This window comes from Oncorhynchus tshawytscha, linkage group LG09 (assembly GCF_018296145.1).
Source record: "Oncorhynchus tshawytscha isolate Ot180627B linkage group LG09, Otsh_v2.0, whole genome shotgun sequence".
Lineage (NCBI taxonomy): Eukaryota > Metazoa > Chordata > Actinopteri > Salmoniformes > Salmonidae > Oncorhynchus > Oncorhynchus tshawytscha.
In genome coordinates this window covers 82776999-82801734 of record NC_056437.1, presented here as the reverse complement: position 1 = coordinate 82801734, position 24736 = coordinate 82776999, and the positions used below count along the sequence as shown (strand labels likewise).

General features: G+C 42.8%; 1 protein-coding gene and 3 pseudogenes across 1 annotated transcript; 2 read left to right on the top strand and 2 right to left on the bottom strand.

The window, feature by feature from the left end:
• Positions 1-313: 313 nt before the first annotated feature.
• Positions 314-4140, bottom strand: LOC121847253 (annotated as a pseudogene).
• Positions 4141-4972: 832 nt separating this feature from the next.
• LOC121847251 lies at positions 4973-7944 on the top strand (annotated as a pseudogene).
• A 370-nt stretch (positions 7945-8314) lies between these two features.
• On the bottom strand, positions 8315-9541 carry LOC121847291 (annotated as a pseudogene).
• Positions 9542-9593: 52 nt separating this feature from the next.
• LOC112234957 (bifunctional arginine demethylase and lysyl-hydroxylase JMJD6) lies at positions 9594-16748 on the top strand. The gene is given in 7 exon segments (XM_024403284.2): positions 9594-10009; positions 11419-11442; positions 11444-11808; positions 11925-12211; positions 14390-14525; positions 15603-15741; positions 16530-16748. Coding segments are annotated over 7 exon segments (1212 nt in total). The 5' UTR covers positions 9594-9880; the 3' UTR covers positions 16662-16748.
• Positions 16749-24736: the final 7988 nt, after the last annotated feature.

Genomic DNA, 24736 nt, shown 5'->3' with positions numbered 1-24736 from the left:
CATCTACATGAAGACAGAAGCACAGTGAATGACATTGAACATGAAAATAAAGGCTCCTCTGTGCACAACTGACTCACTCAAGTAAATAAAATACACTATTTAAGTGTATCTTCCACTTGAAAGGCAAAAATCAAAAGAGCTGTGAATGACTGCTAAAACAGTGTTACTAGTCTCTGCTTATTTGAATCAATAGAGCTGTGAATGACTGTGCTAAAACAGCATTACTACAGTCTCTGCTTATTGGGGCTGAGGTGGGCCAGTCAAACTGTCAGTTGAAGGATTCCAAAGGATAGCTAGGTTGATGGAAGGTGTTAACACCTTCCTCGGATGGCCCATCCAGCTGTGAATAGATCCTCTCACCGTGACCCCCTCCTCCCCTAGGTTGTCATATGTTGTCATAGTCAGTGTCCCGTCGGCTGGAGACCACCACCCACTCAGCCACGAAGAAGGATAGCGTGCCCAGGAAGCCCACCACAACCATGATGAGCAGTTGCCAGTGCAGCAGGAGATAGTTACTGTAGAAGAAGGCCAGGGCTGCAGTGATGGACTGCGGAGGACAAGAGCACCAAGTTACACCACTGTAACACAGCAACTGTGGTTAGCAAGTATGGGAATCATCAAGGGATATACCAAGCAAATAGCTCAATGTGATATTTCTTCAAATCTTTCAGAGTAATACATTATCACCATAGATAGCAAACCATGTGTAGGCCTAACAGATATCAATGTACCTGGACAAACTTGAAAACGGCAAAGGCAGGAGCGCTGTCACTCCCGGAACATGAATCCCACAATGCTCAGCAGTTGGGTGTTGAAGCAGCTGTCTCCCAGGCCCAGCAGGAAGCTGCACAGCAGAGCCAACTCAACACTGAACAAACAACACAATACAACAGGTTAAGCAATTAAGGCAACACCACACCACACTGAACAGACAACATCCCAGGTTAATACAGACATGAATACAATACAGTAATACACAATCTATGAATAATACAGACAATACACCTGACAATCTGCAGTAACCTGATAGTGTTCAAATGCATTTGAACTACTGCTACACTTAACATAATGCTCATGTCCTGACCTGCTGTATTCTTATGCAAAGTACATAGAATTGTTGTAATAGTAATCTATGGTCATTGTTTTATGGGCCAACTGAGTAAGCCCTGCTGTGTACCTGGGGTGATGTATGCCTGCAGGTGTGTGCCCTCTTCTGGGGCAATAGGGGCATCACTGGCAATGTTCAAGAAGATCAGGTAAAAGGCCACGAAGTGAGTGATCAGCCCCAGCAGCACGACCGGGTTCCTCCCAAACCGGTTGCACTTGTTCAGCATCCCAAACACGCCCCCTCCTGGACAAACAGTGGCACAGCAGAAACAGAAGCGTTGACTTCCTCGAATCATCAGTCCTTCCTGTCAACCAGTTTATCTGCTTTCCAAACCTCCGTGTATCATGTGATCTGAAACAGCACTGAAGATAAAAAATGACTTTGACTCACCCAGGATCTCTCCCAGGCCAATGAAAATACCAGAGAGCCCGATCAGACTCTTAGCGTCATTCCCAAATTGAGTCATGGCTCCTATACATGTCCCGTATACCCCACTGTAAAATGTCAACTCTAGGCCTGAAGGTGGGGAAAGGAGCAAGAGTTACACACATAGAACCTATGGTTACGCATTCAAACATACTCAATGTCAATTGAATATGCATCCGTTTATATATCTATACTAGCATCCACTGAAAGAATTTCCTCATGTTGGAAATAGCCCAAACCATTTTTTTCTGAATTATTTGGAATGAATTTGCCCACCTGTGTATGCTATGGAGATACTCAGCAGTAGCATCTCTTTAGTGACAGACAACTGCAACGCTTTCTCTGTAGAAGAGGGCACATATCAGTCAGTTGAGCTCTGGGCCTTTGTTGCTGACATGACAGATTGAAGTAAGAAGCAACCAATGAACTCTGACTCACTGAAAGCATCCAGAGCCTGGGAACCGAGACCTGGAGTCGCTCTGCAAGGAAGAGAAATCCATAAATAAACTTAAGTACAGCCTTTCCAGACATAAAGGAATACAGGATTATCAGATTCAACCCAGGCCTATGGAGGAATACAAAGTACCTTACATACAACAGCAGGTACAGAATGCACAAACACCATTTGTATGGCATATCTATTAGTATATCAATATTTGACATCTGTATGTATGCATGACAACATGCGTGATTATGGTCAATAAATGGTAGATAAGGACAAATTTTCTTGTGCTAGTTTACTCTAACGTTAGACCTAGACCATGTTTTCCATCCCAGCCTGTCTGCAGACTGCACTCACATGATGATAGAGGCGCTCTCTGTGGACTCAGTCTGCAGCAGTGACTCAGATGCCTCGGAGGGTGTGGCCTCAGGCTCTGGCTTCTGGATCAGGAAGAACAGAAAGCTGCCCACCAGGCTGATGACCGTGAGAGAGATGAAAACTGTCTGGCGATCCTTGTCTAGACACACACACAGCACGTGTCAGCAACTTATGGCCAAAATGAGATTTCCTCATTGTGTCAAGGGAACTTAGGGAATGCTAGATACTATAAAAAGGAAAAGGAAAGGACTCATGAACCTAAGTAGAATACATTCAAACAATATCTACATTGTTATAGTAAAAGTTAACCAAAACTGATGACATACCTGATATGTGAACATGGCCATGCCAGGCAAAATAAATATACATGTTTCCAAAGAATAAGCTGCAAAATGGGATAGATACATGTTAGGCAGTCAACACCATGGATTCAGTACCAGAGTAAAAAAGCTGTGGTAAACAGTGATGCAATCAATACAGTTATGCTGATAAGAAGAAGTACCTGAACTGTAGCAAGGCCCAGAAAATACCACTGTTCCTGCCGATGGTGGCATCTGTAGAGTTGATGGTGAGTAGGTTCCCCTGAGCTGTCCACAATACTAGGCCACAGATGGAAAGAGATTGAAAAGAGAAAAGAAAAGAGGTTATGTGGTGATAGGAAATACAAGTCGTTAATTCTGAAGTAAGAATACACAGTCTTCTTACTTGCAGCTGCTATTCCAACAACTACAGACGCTGTATAGAAGCTCAGGTGTAGGGGTGGATGAACATGGCAATGTATCCACTGATGGAAATAAAACATTGGACAGTATTAACATCAAACAAGCTAATGAAAACAAGTATTTATGCACACTCAGAGAGAATAGATAAATGAACAGTTCTGTAAACAGGTATAGGCTACAGTGGGTTGATTTAAAGAAAGGTCAAAATGTGTGCTCACCTGTATACTAGTCCACTAAAGAACATGGACAACTGGGGTCCTATAACAGCTACTACTGAGGGAGCAATCAGGTTGGATGCAGAGAAGACTCCATAGATGATGGCCATGCTACATGTAAAGACACGTGTAAACTAATTAGATGATATTGCGCCAATGTAATACCACTATTCATAGAAAATGTTAGCAGGCTAAAATTGCAGGAATTGTATTCAATAAGGATGTGTTTGAACAACAAACAGCCTGGTGTTTGCCTGCCACGGGTGGTGTCATTAAGATGTCCATAAAGGCCAACAGCAGCAATTAAATCACAGACGAGGCCCTACAGTCATATGCATGTTATTTACAAAATACTTCAGGAAACTGGGATATTGTAGAGAACTGAAAGTCAACTTTGTTTGCCAAAACTGGGCAGGTTCAATTGCTTACCTTACCTCTCTTTGAGAGAGAGACAGGATTACAATTTTCAACAGTTCTAATCTATATCATAGGAGCCACATAGGTCCAAAGTCACTGTATTTCAGCATCACAATAGATTACCTTGTGTATCCACTCCCATGGAATTCAGTACTGTTGAAACTCTTGATCACAGTTTGCTGAAATGAGAGACATAACAATTGACACCATCAATATCAACGCCCCCTGTAGGTACCCTACAGTTGTGTAACAATTTGTATGTATAATTTGTCAGTTCAACCATACCTCTATATTGCCGCATGTTTGGAAAGCAGTAAACATGAACATAAATCAAAACCCAGGATTATGATGTTCAAGAGTGTCTTTCCCTCTGGACCCATGATTGCTGCAGGGTGTCACTGTAATATTACTTGACGAAATGGGTTAGTTAAAAAAACTTCTGAAGGGCTCATCTGAAAAGAACAGAATCAAAACATCCCTTGGTGACATATCTGTAGAAACGGATGCTAATGCTATGAATATTAGCTATTGTCAAGACAATACATATGTCTAGGTAGATCTGCTGCAAATAATCACTATAGTAAGTATTTCCTTGCTTTTGTCTGTTTAGCCACTTGAGATGAAAACAATTTACCGAGTCGGGTGCTGCACTGTATAGTCCTTGTTTGTGCAAGCTACATAGGGCTTGTGGAGATACCACCATGGACCCAAATCCTAGAAAGAATCACACGATACTACAATTCTAGTATACGATACTTTTCTCCGTCTAGTATAAAAATGGTCTTTGAATATTTTCACAGTGAGTGACAAAACTGTTCGTCATGTGAGATAGTCAGCTGACATTTCAAGGCGTACAACCCAAAGCCCACTGGGAAAATGAGTTTATTTGCTGTAGTCTGACGCTAATCTGTTTCCGGGTCAAAATATACAAAAACATTACTAAATTGAAAGTATTTTCCATTTTTGTGTCCCCTCCCAGTTATTTATAATATAATATATTTTGGTGCATTGAATTATGATTTTAAAAATTTTAATTTGAAGATGCGTTGCTTTTCCCTCCAAATAAATACGCAGCAGCGTTACTCGTCAACCTCATTCAACGAGGAGGAGCAAGGGATAACATCTCGCTCCTAACAAATGGTCGGTGCTAAGGAAATCGTCATAAATTTGGAAAGCTATATTGCATTTTTTAAAGAAAAACTCGACATATTGCGAGCAGGTTGATTAAGTACGATAATTGTAATCAAAAACTTTAAGCGGGTGTTGACCTTTCACCCACATTTTTCTGGTAGTACCGTTGCGTGTTTGTTTGTTAGGCTAACTAAGGCCCTATCTGCAACATGAGCTATGGTAGGCCCCCGCCCGATGTTGAGGGCATGACTTCTCTTAAAGTGGATAATCTGACGTACCGAACCTCACCTGAGACCCTTCGCCGTGTCTTTGAAAAGTATGGTAGGGTAGGAGATGTTTACATCCCCCGAGATCGTTATACGAAAGAGAGCAGAGGTTCTCCTTTGTGCGATTCCATGACAAGCGGACGCAGAGGATGCGATGGACGCAATGGACGGTGCCGTGCTGGACGGACGCGAGCTAAGAGTCCAGATGGCCTGTTACGGACGTCCCCAGATTCTCATCATGGAGGCGGTGGTGACCGTGGAGATCGTGGTGACCGTCGGCGTGGAGGTGCACCCCGGAGGTACGGGGGTGATGGCCGACGAAGTAGGAGAGGTAAGAGCTGAGCACATGGTTAAGTAGTTGCTCTAGCTCTCCTTCGATTGGGTCGTTTTTCATTGTTAGCTATGTGATAATTTTTAAATTAACGTTAGCTATGATGTATAGTGTTTGTTTAGGAACTTGAATATTTTAACGGTACCTTATGGCCCTTGTTTCGATTATGTAGCGTCAATCAGCCACCATTACAAGCATGGTTCATTGACCTGGTAACTTAGCAGCGTTTTGAGGCCTTACGTTTACAACTGTTTTTAGATAAGCGATAACTCGACATAACGAACTTACTCACGTTTCTCCTCACCAGTCCAAGGCGTCGGAGACGCAGCAGATCCCGGAGCAGAAGCCGATCTCGTTCCCGCAGCCGCTCCCGCAACAGCCGATCAAGGTCTCGTTCCTACTCTCGCTCCAAATCTCGCTCCCCCCAAGAGAGACAAGGCCAAGTCCCCGTCCAGGTCCCGCTCCAGATCCAAGTCTCCCAAGTCAAAGTCCCGTTCCAGGAGCCACACCCCTGCGGAAAGAGCCTCAAGATCAAGATCCAAGAGCCAGCCCAAGTCACCTGGGGAGAATGGAGCTGAAACCCCATAGATGACTGACAAAATGGTAAGTGTTGGGCAAGGAGATGGGACCTTAACACTACGTCTTTGAGGCGAAGTCTAGCATTACACTAGTTTGTATGAATAGCATAGGGGGAGGGTGATGTGGGGATATTATGTGTGGGATGGATTTGCACTGTCTCCTTTTCCATGGTTATCTGTGGTTGAATAGAAGGGGTTGGTTGTGGGATGTTTTGACAATGTGAACTGCTTTAAGTCTTTCCACCTCAAAGTGGTCATGCATATTACTGTAACACTGGGCATGGCAAAGAGGAATGGAAAACTGTCCCATATGGTGGTTGCCTTAAACCCACATTTGATGGCTTTTGAGGACTATTCCTTTGTCACACTTTTTCTGTCCTGCCCAATGTTCCAGTTCATTATCAGTGTAGAGGAAATTTAGGTCCATTCTTGCATTGTACATATGTGGCATTTGAGAATACATTTTTACCGTAAAATAAAATGTTCATAAAAAAATCTGAATTCTCTCCTCCAAGCTGCGGAATCCTGTTTGCAAAAGAGGAGTTTGAGGCAGTATGAGCAGTTAGTGAGCTGGGTGTGTGAGCTGTCCGGGCACCTGCTGCTGTGGGGGTTGCTATGGAGCAGGCCAGGTTGCAGTCAGTGTTGGGGGTGGTGTTGAGGTACGTCTGCAGGACAATGGACAGAAGCCTTGCATTGTCCTCCAGGTCATGCTCTCTGCTTTTGGGGGCAAAGACTTGTGCTCAGGAGGGAACCAAGGGTTGTCTGACTGGTTTCTCATGACAAGATTTCTCATTTTTGTGAAGCCCGGGCGTCTCTTGACGTTTGGTTCCTTCCTTGAACCAAAAAAATTTCAACCATCAGAAATGGGTTTGCAATAGCTTTTGATTTGGCTCTTTCTTTCAAATGTAGACTAGTTTCCTACTAATATGGGGAAATGTGCTATGCACATGAAGTTGGCATTACATTGCCAGCTGATTACCCCATACATATGGCCTGGAGGTGTCTCCATGTCTATCTGAAGGGAGGGTGTGGTAAAGTTAACAAGTCGGCGCCACATTTTTACTAGAGGTTGAAAACAAAATTGAGTTATTTGTTTTCCAACACCAGTTTCTTACATCCTTGTCTTTCAAACATTTTTCAGATGAGATGCCAATGAGGACATCACACTTCAGACTGAGGACCCTGTCCATACAATGATTTCTGTGTAAAAGGTTATTGTTGTATCTTGATCAGAAGGCTTTGTGTTTTTTTTTTTTTTCTGTTTGCCCAGACTGCTAGTCTTTCATTGTGCAATGTTTAACAAAAAAATAAACTATACTTAATGTGCTTTTGAGGTAGATGGGCTAAAACTGCTTGGATTTCAATTTGTTGGACTGCATGGCTATTTTAGTTATCTAAAACTGTCAGTGAAGATTTGCTGGCCTAGCTTTTACAACTGTTATTTTGGGTTTCAGTTTGTTATAGGCCATTACAGACGTTCAAATGGATAGGGCTTTTAGAATAGGTATGACAAGAACCAGGCATGGATTTACTTGCAGGTCAACTTGCTATGTAGCTTTGTTTAATTTCATTGTGACTCTAATCTTCTCTCCTGTATTTTTTGTGCACTAGGCGCAGTTGTGTAGCAGTTGAGTATTGCTGGTTAGCTGTTAAGGTGGCGTGTTGCAGTGCTTGGCTGTTTCCAGTGTTCTCCGGAATGCCCTGTGGCTACAATGCTGTGATGGTGGCCAACTTAAATGGCTGCTACAAATTCACCATCGGTAGAATGCCTGTCTTTCAACAAGTTAAAATGTTCTCTAATTCAGAGCACTAATTATGGTGTGCTAATTTTGTTTAATGCATTCTGTCTTGCCCTTTGTGCATTCCTTTTCCCCTTGCAAGAGTCTGTATAGGTGTCCAATGTGAAAGCTAATAAAAATTGTCTTCAAAACATTTGGGTTATCATTTTATTTTAAAACTTTAACAGAACACTACAACAACGTAAACTATTTTATAATTCATTGAGTTTTGAACCATTGATCTTGTATTGGGTCTTGACTATTTGACTTTGACTGTGCCTTGCTGGTAGTAACTGAAGGATAAATTGACAAGTCTTTCATTCAGCTTTCCTTGTCCTCAGTTATAATCATTTGTATGGTATGGCTTCCTGTTGAAGTAGTTGATCTTTGTTGGCATGGAATTTCTCCAGTGGAATGTTGAGACACTTCAAGTTCCATTTGTGCAGCAATGCCTCTATGGACCAGTCAGGTGCTGAACATGCATGAAGACAAAATATAAAAATGAGTAATGTTTACTTGACATTACCTGACAGCCATGGACTGGTCCTGAAAGGCATACCTTCTCTCTTGGTAAGTTGTCCAAAATTGGGCCTCAGGGTTTTTCTCAAGAGGAAGGAGATGGTCACCAGGACATTTTCAAAATCTGAAAGTTGTAAATTCACAGTTGAGTTACAGATCTTGGCGATCTGTTCAAAATGTTCTATACTAACCGGTCAGTCTGAACTCACCTTGAGGCTCATAGAAAACGTCTGATCCCAAGATGATGTCTAATGGAGGGAGGAGCAGAATGTCTGGGGAGACTTCTCCCAGGTAATACCCACCACAAGCACATTGGGCAGTTCATTCACTTCACAGGTGCGCCTACAGTTCTCCAGACACAGTGGAAGTTCTGCACTGTCTGACAAGATCACTTGTGCCCCACACTTTGCTGCCACCACACCAGGTAAGCTCACGCCAGCCCCAAGCTGTGAACAAACAGCAGTGCATTCTGATTCGGTTTGTTTTAGAAACAAGTTACACATTTACATGGTAAATCCGTGAATTGGAGTAGACTATGAATTCGTTTGGTTCAGTAAGTTACCTCTAGCACTGTTTTGTGCATCAGCTCTTCCCTGTGTGTCCACACATATTGTGCTAATACCACTGCACAGGGCCATACATGCATCCCATATTGTGGGTCAAGGACCTAGTACATAGGGGAGAAACATGATTACAGTTCACATGATGAATGTCAACTTCCATTGATTCAGAAAAGTCGGCCTGGTAGGATATATTATGTACATCTCTCCAAGGAACTCGGCAGGCTTCAGGGCCAATTACCACAATGCAGTTGTAGGCGAACAATATATTTACAGGAACATCGCTGGTTCCAAATGGCAAAAGTGTAGAGAAAGTGCGCAAAAACCTCAGGGATGGAAACATTCAGTGATTGCTTCGGGTCTTCGTATTCTTCGAATGTGAACGATTTCTGCACGATGTTGGACATCTCAGTTGCTCTGTTTTCCATTTACCATCGCAATTGTGAAAGTGAGAGTTAGTAAATCAATTCAGTGGTAAAACGTTACGTTTACTATCATAAAACCCTTCTCTTCTAAAAAACAGACAAGCTTGCGACTGTCTGCTGGAGGACGGGAAAACGTAGAACGTATACAGCCAATGACATGTGCTAATCACTGGTGGGAAGGCGTATTTGACATTTTATCCAATCGGTTTTATGGCTCGCTCTTATATGTGACCAACGAGCTTCCTACGGCTCACTGGGTGGGCGGGCTTCAAATTGTAGGGACCCCAGGTTTGGTTGCAGGAGCGTTGTTGTAGTTAGCTGCTTAGCTAATTTCATCCGGGCAGCTTCATCCTCGCTATTGAAAGTGCGCTTAGAGCAACATTTTATTTTTAAGGCCAACGTGTCGTGTTTCAGTAACACCAACACAGTACTCGTATGGAGTTGCTTACCGTTTAACGTTAACTAAAGACTAGCCACTCAACTAACGTTCGCTTCAATATAGTTACTAGCAAGTTAAGCTAGCAAATGTGTTTGTCTATGCACCCCAGTCTAGTTAGCTAGCTCAAGTGCCTAAATTCGCAGGAATGAACCATAAAAGTAAGAAAAGGATCAAAGAGGCGAAGCGGAGCGCCAGACCTGAGCTGAAGGACTCTTCAGACTGGACGAAACATGACTATTGCGAGACTTTCGATGTGTCACACCGCTCAGTGAAGGTAAACTGTCGGTAGCAAGCTATCCATGCTAGGCTAGCCAGCCAGCCATGTTAGCTCTTTCAACACGTTTCACCTTACAAACCAGTGCGGTTGGTCACGTAGGCTGCTGCTGCACTTTCAGCGCGCAGCGGTCTTCATTGGCGCAACTGTCAAATCGGTCAGGCTGGACTCGAACGCTGTGCCACATCCCATTCCGTTAATTATTGACCACATTAGTTTGACGGTGTATAGTTATTTGTTTGTGAAATAGTGAAATTGTTACATTTGTATTTCATTGAGGCTTACATGTGAATATTATATTAGCCTGTCACCACTAACAGGTAGCCAGCCTACTGACCCATGTTCTCAGACCCAATAGACAGCTGAAGGTATTTTGTCCACCTCGATCCATTGTTTTTATTTTATAAGACGACTGTAATTGTATTATGCCTGTAGGAATTATTGCCCTTGTCCTCAGAGATAAACAACTACCATGGTTAGGAAAGCCCATAACTTTTCCATAGTGCGTCCTGATAAAACACTGTTATATTGACAAAATCACTACAACAATGTATGATTGATAATGCATTGATCTTACAACCAACTTCATTGTTAACTGTATGTATGAAATAAGCCCAATTGAGGGCATTTTCTTTGCTCCATGTGGGACACTGGGTTATTGCCAAGTGGTTCAGCAGGAGATTTGTTTTCATCACAAGAGTTAAGAAGGGCTGCTCTGGGTTGCTAAGAATACCCATGACACTCAAAGCTTAGGTAGTTTCAAGAGTTGTCCTATATGTTAACAACTCATCTCAGCATTTCATTCCTTCTCTTTTGGGGTTGAGTTTCTGAACTCAACCTGGGGCCACAGGTAGTTGACAGGTACTAGTGGTTAGAGCATTGGACTATTAACCGAAAGGTTGCAAGATCGAATCCCTGAGTTGACAAGGTAAAAATTCATTCTGCCCCTGAACCAGGCAGTTAACCCACTGTCATTGAAAATAAGAATTGACTTCCCTAGTTAAATAAAAGTTAAATAAATAAAGTTGACTTTCAGACCCCGTCATTTCATGTAAAAGCAGAACAAAAATGCCCATGACCCTTTGTATTCCCTTTGCCCCAGATCAAATGGTCTTCCTCCGAGTCTACTCCTTAATGTTCCAGTTGGTTGCATTACATTAAAAAACAATTGATCTTTTATTGTGATGCAGTTTTGTAAAACACTCAACCTCAATCCGTTAGACCAATACTAAGCTAAATGACTGGGAAGCCTTAAATCAGAAATGACTAGTGTTCCCTTCGAATTCAGTACAAAGTAATTTATATTGGTAGAAAGGTTATTGATTAAAGTGGTCGTACATTCATGAAATATAGCCATCAACCCTCTCTCTTTCACCCACACAAACTGACATGACATATGCGTCTCACAGGACAATGTTGAGCGTGTGGACACCCCTGCGTCTCAGCGCAGAGGAGTTCATCCAGCGCTTCGAGAGGCCCTACAAACCTGTGGTGCTGCTCAACTGTCAGGACACCTGGCCCGCCCGCGAGAAGTGGACCATGGAGCGCCTCAAACGTAAGTACCGCAACCAGAAGTTCAAGTGTGGTGAGGACAACGATGGTTACTCTGTGAAGATGAAGATGAAGTACTACGTGGAGTACCTGGAGTCCACACAGGACGACAGCCCACTCTATATTTTCGACAGCAGCTACGGCGAGCACGCCAAGCGCCGTAAGCTGCTGGAGGACTACCAGGTGCCAGTTTACTTTAGGGACGACCTCTTCCAGTTCGCTGGGGAGAAGCGCCGGCCTCCTTACAGGTAAGAGCTATTCTCAGTAACATTAACTAAAATAGCTGCAATGTTATTGTATGTTCTGTGAAGTTGAACTAACTCTAGTAACACCTGCCCCTTTATTTTTCTGTCTTTTTTCTCAGATGGTTTGTAATGGGTCCTGCCCGCTCTGGCACTGGCATCCACATTGACCCGCTGGGTACGAGTGCCTGGAATGCCCTGGTGCAGGGGCACAAGCGCTGGTGCTTGTTCCCCACCCACACGCCCCGGGAGCTGATCAAGGTGACCCGGGACGACGGGGGCAACCAGCAGGACGAGGCCATCACCTGGTTTAACGTGGTGTACCCACGCACCCAGCAGACAACCTGGCCTGCTGAGTTCAGACCCCTGGAGATTCTGCAGGGACCAGGGGAGACCGTGTTTGTTCCTGGTCAGTGGGCTACCGGCTGCCACTTTATAGACATGTCTGGTCTTTTTTTCTTTTAGAATACTGTTTGACTGGAGAGAGAGAAGTAGTTATTAATCTTCAGCGATTTTGAATCATTTGTCAAGATCTGAAAAGGCCAGGGTTCAGTTAGTTAGGAAATATATAAAAGTAGGGCAGAACATACAATGAGTATGAAAGGTCTTTGATGAGAAGTGATATACCAATGTTATGTGCTGTGAATACATAAATTATAGCTGTGTTTATATGTACATATACGCATATATACAGTACCACTCAAAAGTTTGGACACACCTACTCATTCAAGGGTTTTTTATTTTAACTATTCTCTACATTGTAGAATAATAGTTTATACATCAAAACTATGACATAACACATATGGAATCATGTAGTAACCAAAAAAGTGTTAAACAAATCAAAATATATTTTATATTAGCCACCCTTTGCCCTGAGGACAGCTTTGCACACTCTTGGCATTCTCTCAACCAGCTTCATGACGTAGTCACCTGGAATGTATTTCAATTAATAGGTGTGCCTTGTTAAACTTTCTTTCCTTAATGTGTTTGAGCCAATCAGTTGTGTTGTGACATGGTAGGGGTGGTATACTGAAGATAGCCTAAAATAGTAATAATAAAAACCCTTGAATGAGTAGATGTGTCCAAACTTTTGACTGGTACTGTATATATGTGTGTGAGTGTGCCATACACTCACCAGCCAGTTTATTAGATACACCCATCTAGTACCGGGTTGGACCCCCTTTGCCTCCAGAACAGCCTGAATTCTTTGGAGCATGGATTCTACAAAAGGCGGAAACATTTGTTGCTCAATTGATATCAAGGGACCCTAACGTGTGGCAGGAAAACATTCTCCACACCACTGCCACCAGCCTGTACCAGGCAGGATGGGTCCATGGACTCATGCTGTTTACACCAAATCCTGACTCTGCCATCAGCATGATGCAACAGGAACCGGGATTCGTAGGACCAGGCAATGATTTTCCACTTTCCAATTGTCCAGTGTTGTTGACTGCGTCTTGTTTTTAGCTGATAGAAGTGGAACCCTCTATGGTCGTCTGCTGCAATAGCCCATCCGTGACAAGGACCAACGAGTTGTGTATTCTGAGATGCCGTTCACACCACTGTTGTACTGCGCCATTATTTGTCTGTTTGTGGCCAGCCTGTTAGCTTACATGATTCTTGACATTCTCCCACGACCTCTCATCCATGGGAGAGGTCACAGGACTGCTGCTGACTGGATGTTTTTTGTTTGTCGCACCATTCTCTGTAAACCTTAGACACTGTCGTGCGTGAAAAGCCCAGGAGGGTGGCAGTTTCTGAGATACTGGAACTGATGTGCCTGTTACCAACGATCATACCAAACTCGGTCGCTTAGGTCACTCATTTTACCCATTCTAATGTTTAATCGAGCAGTAACTTGATGCTTCTCTGCATGCTTTATATAGTAAGCCACAGCCACATGACTCACTCTGTAGGAGCGATCCATTTTGTATGTAATAAACTGTCCGGTGATATGTAATGTATGTATTCACAGCTTTTCACTTTCACTATGTAGCTGGGCTATCCTAGCTATCCCGTTTCTGCTAGCTCTCTCCATGAATATCAACAAGAAGTGTAGCCGCCACCTTGTTTACAACCACACTTACTGTGGGGCTCAGTGATCGACATGGTTGCAGAGGTTAATCCAGTGTTACTGACCTACCCTAATACCCTGCACCCTCCTGCGTTAACTGACTGATAAGATGGGATTAAACTCTGTTTCCTTTGGATCTGGTCCAGATCTTGAACTTTTCCTGTTTACTCAAGTTGGAGACCAGAGTATTAGGTCCTGATGTCTGAGAGAGTGTATGTGAGGGAGTGTATTTGTTTCAAGAGCAGAACCCTGTTGGACAGGCTGTTTTGTCTCCTCTGAAGATGTCCATCCATACCTTACTATTTCTGTCTATCCACCCACCTCTTCCTCCACTCCATAAAGTTCTTGGGAACTAATAACTAAGATTTTCATCAAAATACCCCGGACAGAGTATGTTTTCTGCCATGTTAGAAGGTCAAATGTACAAAATACACCATGGACATTCTGTGTGTTCTTTCTGTGGTTTGGTGATCCGAAACCTAATCCTGGTCATCTCTGTTGCTTGTTCTCTAGGAGGCTGGTGGCATGTGGTTCTCAACATGGACACCACCATCGCTATCACTCAGAACTTTGCCAGCACCACCAACTTCCCCATCGTGTGGCATAAAACTGTGCGGGGCCGGCCCAAACTATCAAGGAAGTGGTATCGGTAAGCACTCCTAGCAGAACCCCCACAGCTGTAGGAACACCTCGTGAAAGAAGAAACTTTAAAATATTTTGACTGTCGGGAGGCTGTGTAATATGAGGAACAATTCTGCACACACTGGGTTTTGCGTCACTGTTTATTTGGACCAATTACGATTTAGGAGGGGTGAACTTTCACCTGGCATCTTTAGAATTTTCGGATGGGAAGGGGTTCGTTTGGCCCATAGATGACCGAGATGATTACAGAGGAGGGGATGTGAACCTCTAGAACCCCCAAACTCGTTTTTTCATGGTTCCCCTCTAATCAGGGACTGATTTAGACCTGGGACACCAGATGATTACAATTAATTATCAGGTAGAACAGAAAACCAGCAGGCTCCGGACCTCACAGGGTAAGAGTTGAATACATCTGGTCTATAGGATCCGCCCTGGTTCTGCCAATCGCACCAGGCCAAACATGTCACGACCACCCCCTCCTATCAAATCCAGTAGCTGGTCAGAGGGCAGCATTCATGTAAGATTTGGTTCTGGGCTTCCAAACTTATGGGAACCAATAAAAAGTGTGTTGGCAGGTTCTGTAAATAATGGGTCATGCCTGCTCTGGCACTGGCATCCACATGGAACCTCTGGGTACGAGTGCCTGGGATGTCCGAGTGCAAAGGCACACGTGCTGATGCTGCTTCCCCACCCACGAGACCCGGGAGCAGCGAGGACCAAAAGCCCCAGTCCATACATTGGGCAACATTTTCGGGGTCAAGGGGCACTGATTTGTGCAAAAACTACGGCAAATTAATTTATAATCTGCCAGCGTAATTTAATTTCTTCAATGTGTGTTATATTGTGATTATTTAACTAGAGTTTGATATCCAAGCAATACATAAATAGTCGCCTCCTTATAATGGATCTTGCTGAAGAGATGTTTCAAATTAAATCATACTGCCAGATTGAGGTGATATTCCTTTGCATATTCTGATATTTCTTTGCATGGTCTTTCATGATAATGCTCTAATATATTTGCACCCAGATCCACAAAACTTCCACAAGGAGGTATTTATTTTCATGCATAAAATCTCTCTCTTAGTATCCTGAAGCAGGAGAGGCCAGACATGGCTACCCTGGCAGACAAAGTGGACCTCCAGGAATCGACTGGCATCGCCTCTGACAGCTCCAGTGACTCTTCCTCCTCCTCTTCCTCCAGCTCCTCTGACTCAGACTCAGAGGTACATCCTGTTCCTCAAACACACACACACAGTGTGACATTCACACACATGAATATACAGTAGCCTCCAACTCTAGGGACCCCTGAGCTGGGTGTAAGATAGAGGCAGCAGCAGGCACCTGTTCACATGCGGGCAGATGTCACGGGGTCTGCCACACATGTGCATGTGAAACGGCCACACATACTGTATAGCGCCACACGTCCCCTCACTCTGAAAGGCTTTAATGCAAATGTCCTGTCTCTCACTACTGCATGCAGGCAACAACATGCCTTGATATTACATTTAGAAGGCAGTCAGAGATGACGGAAGTCTAGATGGAAGAAATTACAAGTTACAAGTTACTATTGTTCCCTCTAAGTTGTCCTGCTGGATCACAGAAACGTGACCACGGGTCTTGGGTTTCTGGTACTGGGGGAACTGGTGTTGAATAGCTTGGTGGACAGCATGCCCCTCCAGTTACATATACATCCATATCAGGTTGGACTGTTGGGTGGAGGTTGTGTAATGGTTGGTAGGCCCTGCCTTCCCCCTGGAGAGAATATTCTGTTCTGCTGACTTGCGTGTTCTACAGGTTGAATAAGAACACTACTGTCATCAGATGATTGTCTGTATATAGCATATTAAATTGGTAACGGGTGTTTGTGAGTAGACAGTGTGTATGAGGGACAGTGACACCTAGTTATTACACCCCCCTATTATGTAAATAGAATAGATATGTAGTATGTTCTATGTAGAGAAATATATCCAAGACCTCCCCCACCTCTCTGGTTTGCCCCTCTCCCCTACAGGCTGAGTCGGGCTCGGAGGGGGACGCCATGTCTCACAGGCGGAAGAAGAGGAAGACGTGCGGTATGATATCCAACGGAGACAGCAGCACCAAGGACGACTGTGTCAGCAAAGAGCGCAGCTCCTCCCGGTGACCCCCTCGCTCCGCCCGCCTCGCCAAAAGGCTACACCCAGGGGGACTTTTGCATGAAGAGCAGCCAATTTGTTTGTTTTCATTGGTGTGTCTCAAAGGAGAGTCTGGTGGCCCTCTGTCAGTCTGTTGGATAGATAAGAGAGTCCAGCCTGCTCTAGGCTGTGATAAAAAGGAGATTCCCCCTGAAGGCGTGGACCTGCTGGAGGTTTATCTGCCACCCGCTCAGCTTCTAGTCAAATGTTAATCTATATTGCTGTTGCTTGTGGGGTGTGGGAAGAGCAGTATTTCAGTGCAGGGGAGGGGTGTTGACCTTTGGAGAGAGGTGGGCTGTTGCCTTGTTGTACACCAGGTACTGGGTCTGAGGCAGGGGCCTATCCAGGCTGGCCTGTCTCCTCTACAGTGCCATGGTCTTATGTTGCTCAGTGGGAAAAGTTTTTCTATTCTGAGATGATGGATGATGGCTGGATGGATAGATAGGTGTGCTTTGGATTGACTTCACTTTGCAGTACATGGGATGCCAGTTGAGTTTTATGTGGCAGAGTTGACCATCTTTTAGATATTAAAGTGTACTGTGAGTTTTGTAAGTTGATAATGTATGACAGGGTAAGGGTGGAGGGAAATGCACCTGCCTTAGTCTGCAAAAAAGCCACTGATTTATATTTTTTAATTAACATTTATGCTTTCATCCTCTGGGCTTCTTTTGCTAGTAACAGTTGAACTGATATGCATATGTCCTGCAATCAATACAGTTAATTCAGAATCAGTTAATTCAATTAAATGGTTAGCAAATTAACAGTCCACAATCCAGGCAATACCATTTAACAGATCTAGAGAAGCAATGAAAAGATTGCATAGTGGCATTTCTCTTTCATATCATATTTATCTGCTGTTGACATCTGTAATGCACACATGTCTAGTGAAACAACAGCTTTTTCAAGACTTAGCCCAAGTCATCCAGCAACAACTGTAAAGGCCAGGGATCCCCCCTGACTTAGATTTAGCGGTTCAGCTTGACATTCAAAAGCTTGACCTTTTAGGAGGAAATTGCCTATACTACACTCCCTTAGCTCAGGTTGGGTAAGATGAATCCTCCAGGTGCCACAATTTAATGTTGGACTATCAACAACAAAATTCCACCAAGAACCTTTTATTTAGCTAGGCAAGTCAGTTAAAAACAAATTCTTATTTACAATGACGGCCTACCTGGCCCGGACTGATGCTGGGCCAATTGTTCGCACCGCCCTATGGGACTCCCAATCATGGCCAGATGTGATACAGCTTGGATCCGAACCAGGGACTGTAGTGATGCCTCTTGCACTGAGATGCAGTGCCTTAGACCGCTGCACCACTTGGGATTAATTTAATTACGTATGGGTAACTCACACAATTTTCAAAATGGTATGATAACAATTGTTATTGTTTCTCGTGTAAAAGTGTGCCCTTTGCTGCTATATTAATTAACATTTTAAGATGAATGAAATCAAACTATTCAATTTATTTGACATTACACAGCTATACTGTACATCAGGGGTGTCCTTTTTTCCGGAGAACGATCTCAAATGACATGCCTAAAACCAAATCGAAACTGTGTAGAAATTATAGTGGACATAATTTTATAGTCTCTAAACTCTGTCCAGCTTGTTAACAGTCATCGAAATGAAAGCTAGACAGTCGGGGAGCATAGAAAATGTGATGGATAGAGAACTATTTTTTGCCAATTTTGACAGCAAGGAATATAACCAATAGAAGTGGACCTCAGTGAAGACAGAATGTGGCCCTTTGGGGCAAAATGAGTATAGCACACCCTGTTGTAGATGCTGGTTTCCCAGACCCAAATCATGCCTATTCCTGGTCCAAAAGCACTTTCAGAAGTCTATCACGGATGCGTTTGGTCAAGATTAGAATTAACCTCTTTCAGGAAAGGAGCCTAAGTGTTTGATCTTGTGTTCTCATTCTGGACCCCATTTTATATTCTCCATCACACATACAGAAGGGGGCACCAATGCCAGAGTTCTCACACTAGCTTGGCACTAGTGTGTGGGGATATGATCCAGAAAGGTACAGTTGTGTTAAAAGTAGAAATGAGGGCTGGCACAGGAAAAGTTTAAACATATTGTAGGCCTTGTAGTTGCACATCTTGATGTATTTCTCGTGTAGTACAGCTAAGGGGGTTTTGTGAAATGTTGCAAATACATTTTATGTAGGATAGGTAGATATTTTGGACAGGCTAAATTCATGGTTCTTTCAAGTGGCTTCTAGGTTATGTGGCATATGCTGCTCTACAATGATTCAACTGCTTTGTATTTCATTAGTGTAAATTCAAACAAAAGCATCTAGCTAATACATTACTGTTATTCAGCAAATACAAGTTAATGGCTTGAATGCAGATTCTGCTTGTATAACTTTGTTCTGTGGGGTTAACATGGAGTCAAGTGAATACTGTTTTTTTGTGCTTTAAAAATGTGGCTTTGTCATCTAAAATGATTGAAAGTACTTTGAAATATGCGAATTGCTGTATGTCTGTGCAGTAGGTGTTTTCCACTGTCTTTAGACAAAAGTGCCTATAAGCACCAATTAATACTGTCATTGGCCTGCAGATGAGAGGTTGTATTGCTACTTGTGGTCAATGCGTCTGGTGTTTGCGCTGTTTTTAACCCATTAGGTGCTCACCTCATGTCAAGCATTTAGCACTATTACGATCCCTGGGGTCGGTCACATAGTGCCTTGGATCCGATGGGGGAATGGTGTGAACCAGGAGCCTACGTGGGTACATCTCAGTGGTCTAATGTGGCTTCCTTTGGTCAACCTCTTCCCTTCAGCCGCACTGATCCAAATCTACAGGACTGGAAAAAGGAAGCCCTCTAGGGTTCCGTCATATTGCTTTCACCTATCCTGTCTGTCCAGATCAGGGCTTTCACCTATCCCGTCTGTCCAGATCAGGGCTTTCACCTATCCCGTCTGTCCAGATCAGGGCTTTCACCTATCCCGTCTGTCCAGATCAGGGCTTTCACCTATCCCGTCTGTCCAGATCAGGGCTTTCACCTATCCCGTCTGTCCAGATCAGGGCTTTCACCTATCCCGTCGGTCCAGATCAGGGCTTTCACCTATCCCGTCTGTCCAGATCAGGGCTTTCACCTATCCCGTCTGTCCAGATCAGGGCTTTCACCTATCCCGTCTGTCTAGATCAGGGCTTTCACCTATCCCGTCTGTCCAGATCAGGGCTTTCACCTATCCCGTCGGTCCAGATCAGGGCTTTCACCTATCCCGTCGGTCCAGATCAGGGCAGATAAAGGAGAATGATGAGAAGAAGCCATTTTAAGATATTTAGATGTACACCCAGACATACCTTGACGCTAACCAGATCAAAGTTAATAAATTATTGATGGGTTAATAAATTCTTTTTCATGCAGCAACGTGCTAGTATGTTTCATTCTACATATCCATAGTTTCATCCTAATTTATCAGAATCCCTTTACAGATTATTTATAGATTTCCAACTAAATCAATAAATTGTTCAACTAACTATCCAAAACCATTGGCCTGCCCTTACCTTAACCCCATATCAGTGGTGTTGCAGTTGTTAGTTTAATAGTTTTAGTATCTGTAATATTACTAAACTGGTACCTGTGATGGTAGTTGCCAAAGCAAACCCTAGTGAATCATAACTGAGGAAGCAGTACGTCACTAGTATGGCTGGCTGGAATCTGCCTGTGATAGTGTCAAATTGGGCAGGGCATTTGGGAATGGGATATTCAGTGATCTGAGTACACACACAAACAGTTTGTTTTCATGGACATTGTGAACATCGTAAGGGTAATACAGTGCCTTCAGAAAGTATTCACACCCCTTGACTTTTTCCACATTTTGTTGTGTTACAGCCTGAATTTAAAATGGATTACATTTACATGTGTTTGTGACTGGCCTACTACACACAATACCCTGTAATGTCAAAGTGGAATTATGTTTTCAAAATCTCTACAAATTAATTTAAAAAATGGAAAACTGAAATGTCTTGTCAATAAATATTCAGCCCCTTTTATTATGGCAACCCTTAATAAGTTCAGGAGGAAAAATGTGCTTATCAAGGCACATTATGTTGCGTGGACTCTGTATGCAATAACAGTGACTACCGAATTCTGTAACCCACACAGATTCAAGACCAGGGAGGTTTTCCAATGCATTGCAAAGGACACCTATTGGTAGGTTGGGTCATTTTTTTCATAAAAAAAAAAAAAGACATTGAAAATCGCTTTGAGCATGGTGAAGTTATTAATTACACTTTGGATGATGTATTAATAAACCCAGTCAATACAAATATACTGTACAGGCTTCCTTCCAATTGAGTTGCCGGAGAGGAAGGAAACTGCCAGGATTTTGCCAAGAGGCCAATGGCGACTTTAATACCCCTAGAGTCTATTGACACACGTGTCAATCTAAGTAACATAATACAAAAATAACCATCAAAATCTGTCAGGTTAAGCTAAAGATATGTTTTTTTTCATGGGCTGCATCTCAACCACTGCAGCCGCCATGTGGCCCTTCCACATTTTGGTGTTGAAAGTGTCAGGAGCTACAGCGCAGTTTATCAGACCAGAAAACGTCTAACATCTGAATGATTTGGCCTACAACCAATGATCCTCTCTAATTGTTTTCAGCACTGAGCAAATTTCAGGTCTGCTGAGCGCAAACTTGAACATTGTGAAAGTTCTGTGCAACTCTCCGGCACGCGCTTACTGTGAACACTGAACACTTTAAGAGGCTGTAATCAAGTAGGCTACTGTAGCTATTTGATCATAATGTAGGTCTACCAGAGTGGCCAATCATCAGAAATAATGGAGAAAATGCATCCTGTAACATTTTAACATGGAAATAAGTATCATTCAGCCTACAGTAGTAGCCAATGTGTGGTGTTCATTGTAGGCCTATGTTCCATGTGACTTGAAAAAAAACATGCAGGGCTTGACATGAATTTGTTTAATGTCCTTCAGACAAGGATGTGACTGGAAATGTTGTTGTGCTGTTTGATGCAAGGAACCACTTTACAAAATAAAATGCATCATTATTACTGCTATTACAGAGATTCAGACAAATTATGCTACCCTCTGCCTATTGGCTACTTAGTTTATTCAACCGTGTCTGAAAATACAACACTGCCCCTTTAAGACTAGAAAAAGCTATTTACTTGACTCACTTTTCTGAAAGATTACTAGAAATGCATATGTGTTGTGTTCTGTAGGAAGCAATCACTCCCCCATTTCAAATCATCTATAACTGGGCTAATAACTCACTATCAAATGTGGTATGAACAAATGTGCACACGTAACACATGTAGCTCGCTTAATTCTCAAAACATGAAGATCTACTCATGACCGCCATGTGAATTATTTCTGCCACCGACATACAGGAAAACGGTTCCAAATTAACAACGTTGTTACGTAGTCCAATCATGTTATCTACATGATTAAATGTCCATGTGGGTTGTGTTATGTAGGTAAAACCTCTCGTTCTCAAACAGAATCAGTGAATAAAAAGTTAAATCATTAGAAACGACATGGATGAGACAGCCTGCAGGGAGGAGGTGAGGGCTATCGGAGTGTGGTGTCAGGAAAATAACCTCAGACTCAACATCAACAAAACAAAGGAGATGATCGTGGACTTCAGGAAACAGCAGAGGGAGTACCCCCCTATCCACATCGACGGGACAGCAGTGGACAAGGTGGAAAGTTTTAAGTTCCTCGGCGTACATATCACTGACAAACTGAAATGGTCCACCCACACAGACAATGTGGTGAAGAAGGCGCAACAGCGCCTCTTCAACCTCAGGAGGCTGAAGAAATTGGGCTTGTCACCTAAAACCCTCACAAACTTTTACAGATGCACAATTGAGAGCATCCTGTTGGGCTGTATCACCGCCTGGTTCAGCAACTGCAATGCCCATAACTGCAGGGGCTATCCAGAGGGTGGTGCGGTCTGCACAACGCATCACTGGGGGAGGTGGATATAAATAATACTCTGAGCAAAAGAGAATGTTTTTGATTTTCACCCTCCAGAAATGATTCCTGAAAGGTCTTATGAAATGACCATCCATGTTATGTTGTAAATGTGAACATGAATTAATGCCATCACTTCAGATTACTCTTGATGTTTTTTCTTGCACTGTACCAAATGATTTATGAAAACCTACTTGTCCTCATTGTGGTTTTATAGACGTGTATAATACGTTTTATGTTCAGACTTTATTAGAATAGTTATGAAATGCACATCGTTATATTTTGTAACACTTGCTTATTTTCCCTCGACTCCAACCCCATTTTATGCATTGGAGCAATGTCTACATAAGGGTACAAATTGTAAATCCTCACAAAGCTCTGACGAAGGCCTTGAGGCCGATACGAAAGCTTCATTACAAAGAGCAGCGATACTAGCAAGAGCGGTGTGCAAGGTTTCTTCTATTTTCTCACCTATCAGCTGGTTCATTCCTACAATGTGGTGCCTTTTGGACCTCATAACCTTTGGAATAAAAAATTAAATGCAAGTATTCTATCAGAAAAGGGAAATGTTTGACTTTTCAAAAAAACATATTGGTCAAGCTCAGGCACCAAATTTTTTTTTGATGTATTTTTCAACCTGTAAAATGCATAATCCTAACAGGGTGGAAATTTGGAGCCTAGAGCTATTAGCCATATAGCTGCGAGTGAGAAAGGTTGAGCTAGCATAATGGTGACCACTTGGAACAGGATTTTAACTTCTCTATCAAACATTTTGTAACATTTGAAATTCTGCTAAATGTCTCTATAATTTAGCCCAACAGGGTGGAAATGTATGAGTGGGACATACAGACTAACATGAAATGTGGAAAAATATATAAAACTGAGTGTTTATATTTAACTTTGCACCATTGTTTTCCCACCAAAGACATGATGACATTTCCTGAATGTGGTGGCATTGTAGGAAGGAGTTGTTTCTTAAATGGAGAATTACAACAAACTAACAGGGTGGAAGGTAATATCAGGGACACACAGAAAATATAAATTAAAATAATAAATACAATAATCATGAAAACGTTATTTATAAGAGAGAATTTAACTAGGACTATAAAACAATGAAGAAAGATTTTAAATATGTTATGGCTTATATTGTTATATTTTGTATTTTTCGTGGAACTTGATGAACAACACCTGGGGTCATGGCAAAAACGCTTACCTCACTGAAACAGTGTTCAAAATGCATCAAATTCCCTTTCAATACCCATATTTTTGTGTTTTTTTAAGGTAAAGGACACCTGACCTTTATATTTAAAGCCTTGTGGAATCCACATTTTGACCTAAATAAAAGTGATATTTCCTAGGGACAGAAAAAGGAAGGCACCGCAATGTAAGAATGACCCAGCTAATATAATCATATGAAAATTGCTGTTCAAAACAACTGGAAACTCGGCAATCTTCGAGTTCAGTGAGTTCAAGACAACTGTGAAAAAACGAGCTCCATCTGAGAAAAATAGTTTTTCCAGGTTCCAACAGTCTTGAAACCACCATTGTAGCAAGCTGGTGTCCGACCGCACAGTCTATGACGTTGCACGCAACCATTGGTTGATGAAATGGAAGTCTGAGGAGGGAAGTCGACAGAAATTACGCTCAGCTTTATAGCCTGCGTTTACACCAGCAGGCTTGATACGTTCGTGTTTAGTGGAAGCGCCGTGAGATACTACAGTGCGCGCGGGACTACACTCTGACCTACACACAAGCTGGCATCTGCAACAAGAAGGACACTTTTGCATGTACACATAAAAATACTATTTATTACATCTGCAGAAAACAACAATTGTCATGAACATTAAATAGTTCTACCATCATGGAACTTGACGCGTCTATCATTCTCCTGCGCTCTTCTTTTTACCATTCTTGCTGTTGTCTTGGCAGCCAAATTCATCCCCAAAAAAACAACCAGAGGAAAAGAAGAAGAGGATTAAAGTAGGCAACATTCCTCCTGCCAGAGCATTGACACCAGCAGTAGCAGTAGTGGATGTACCAAAAGATACCACCACCGGTGATAGTACCAAAAGTGGAGGTACCCCCC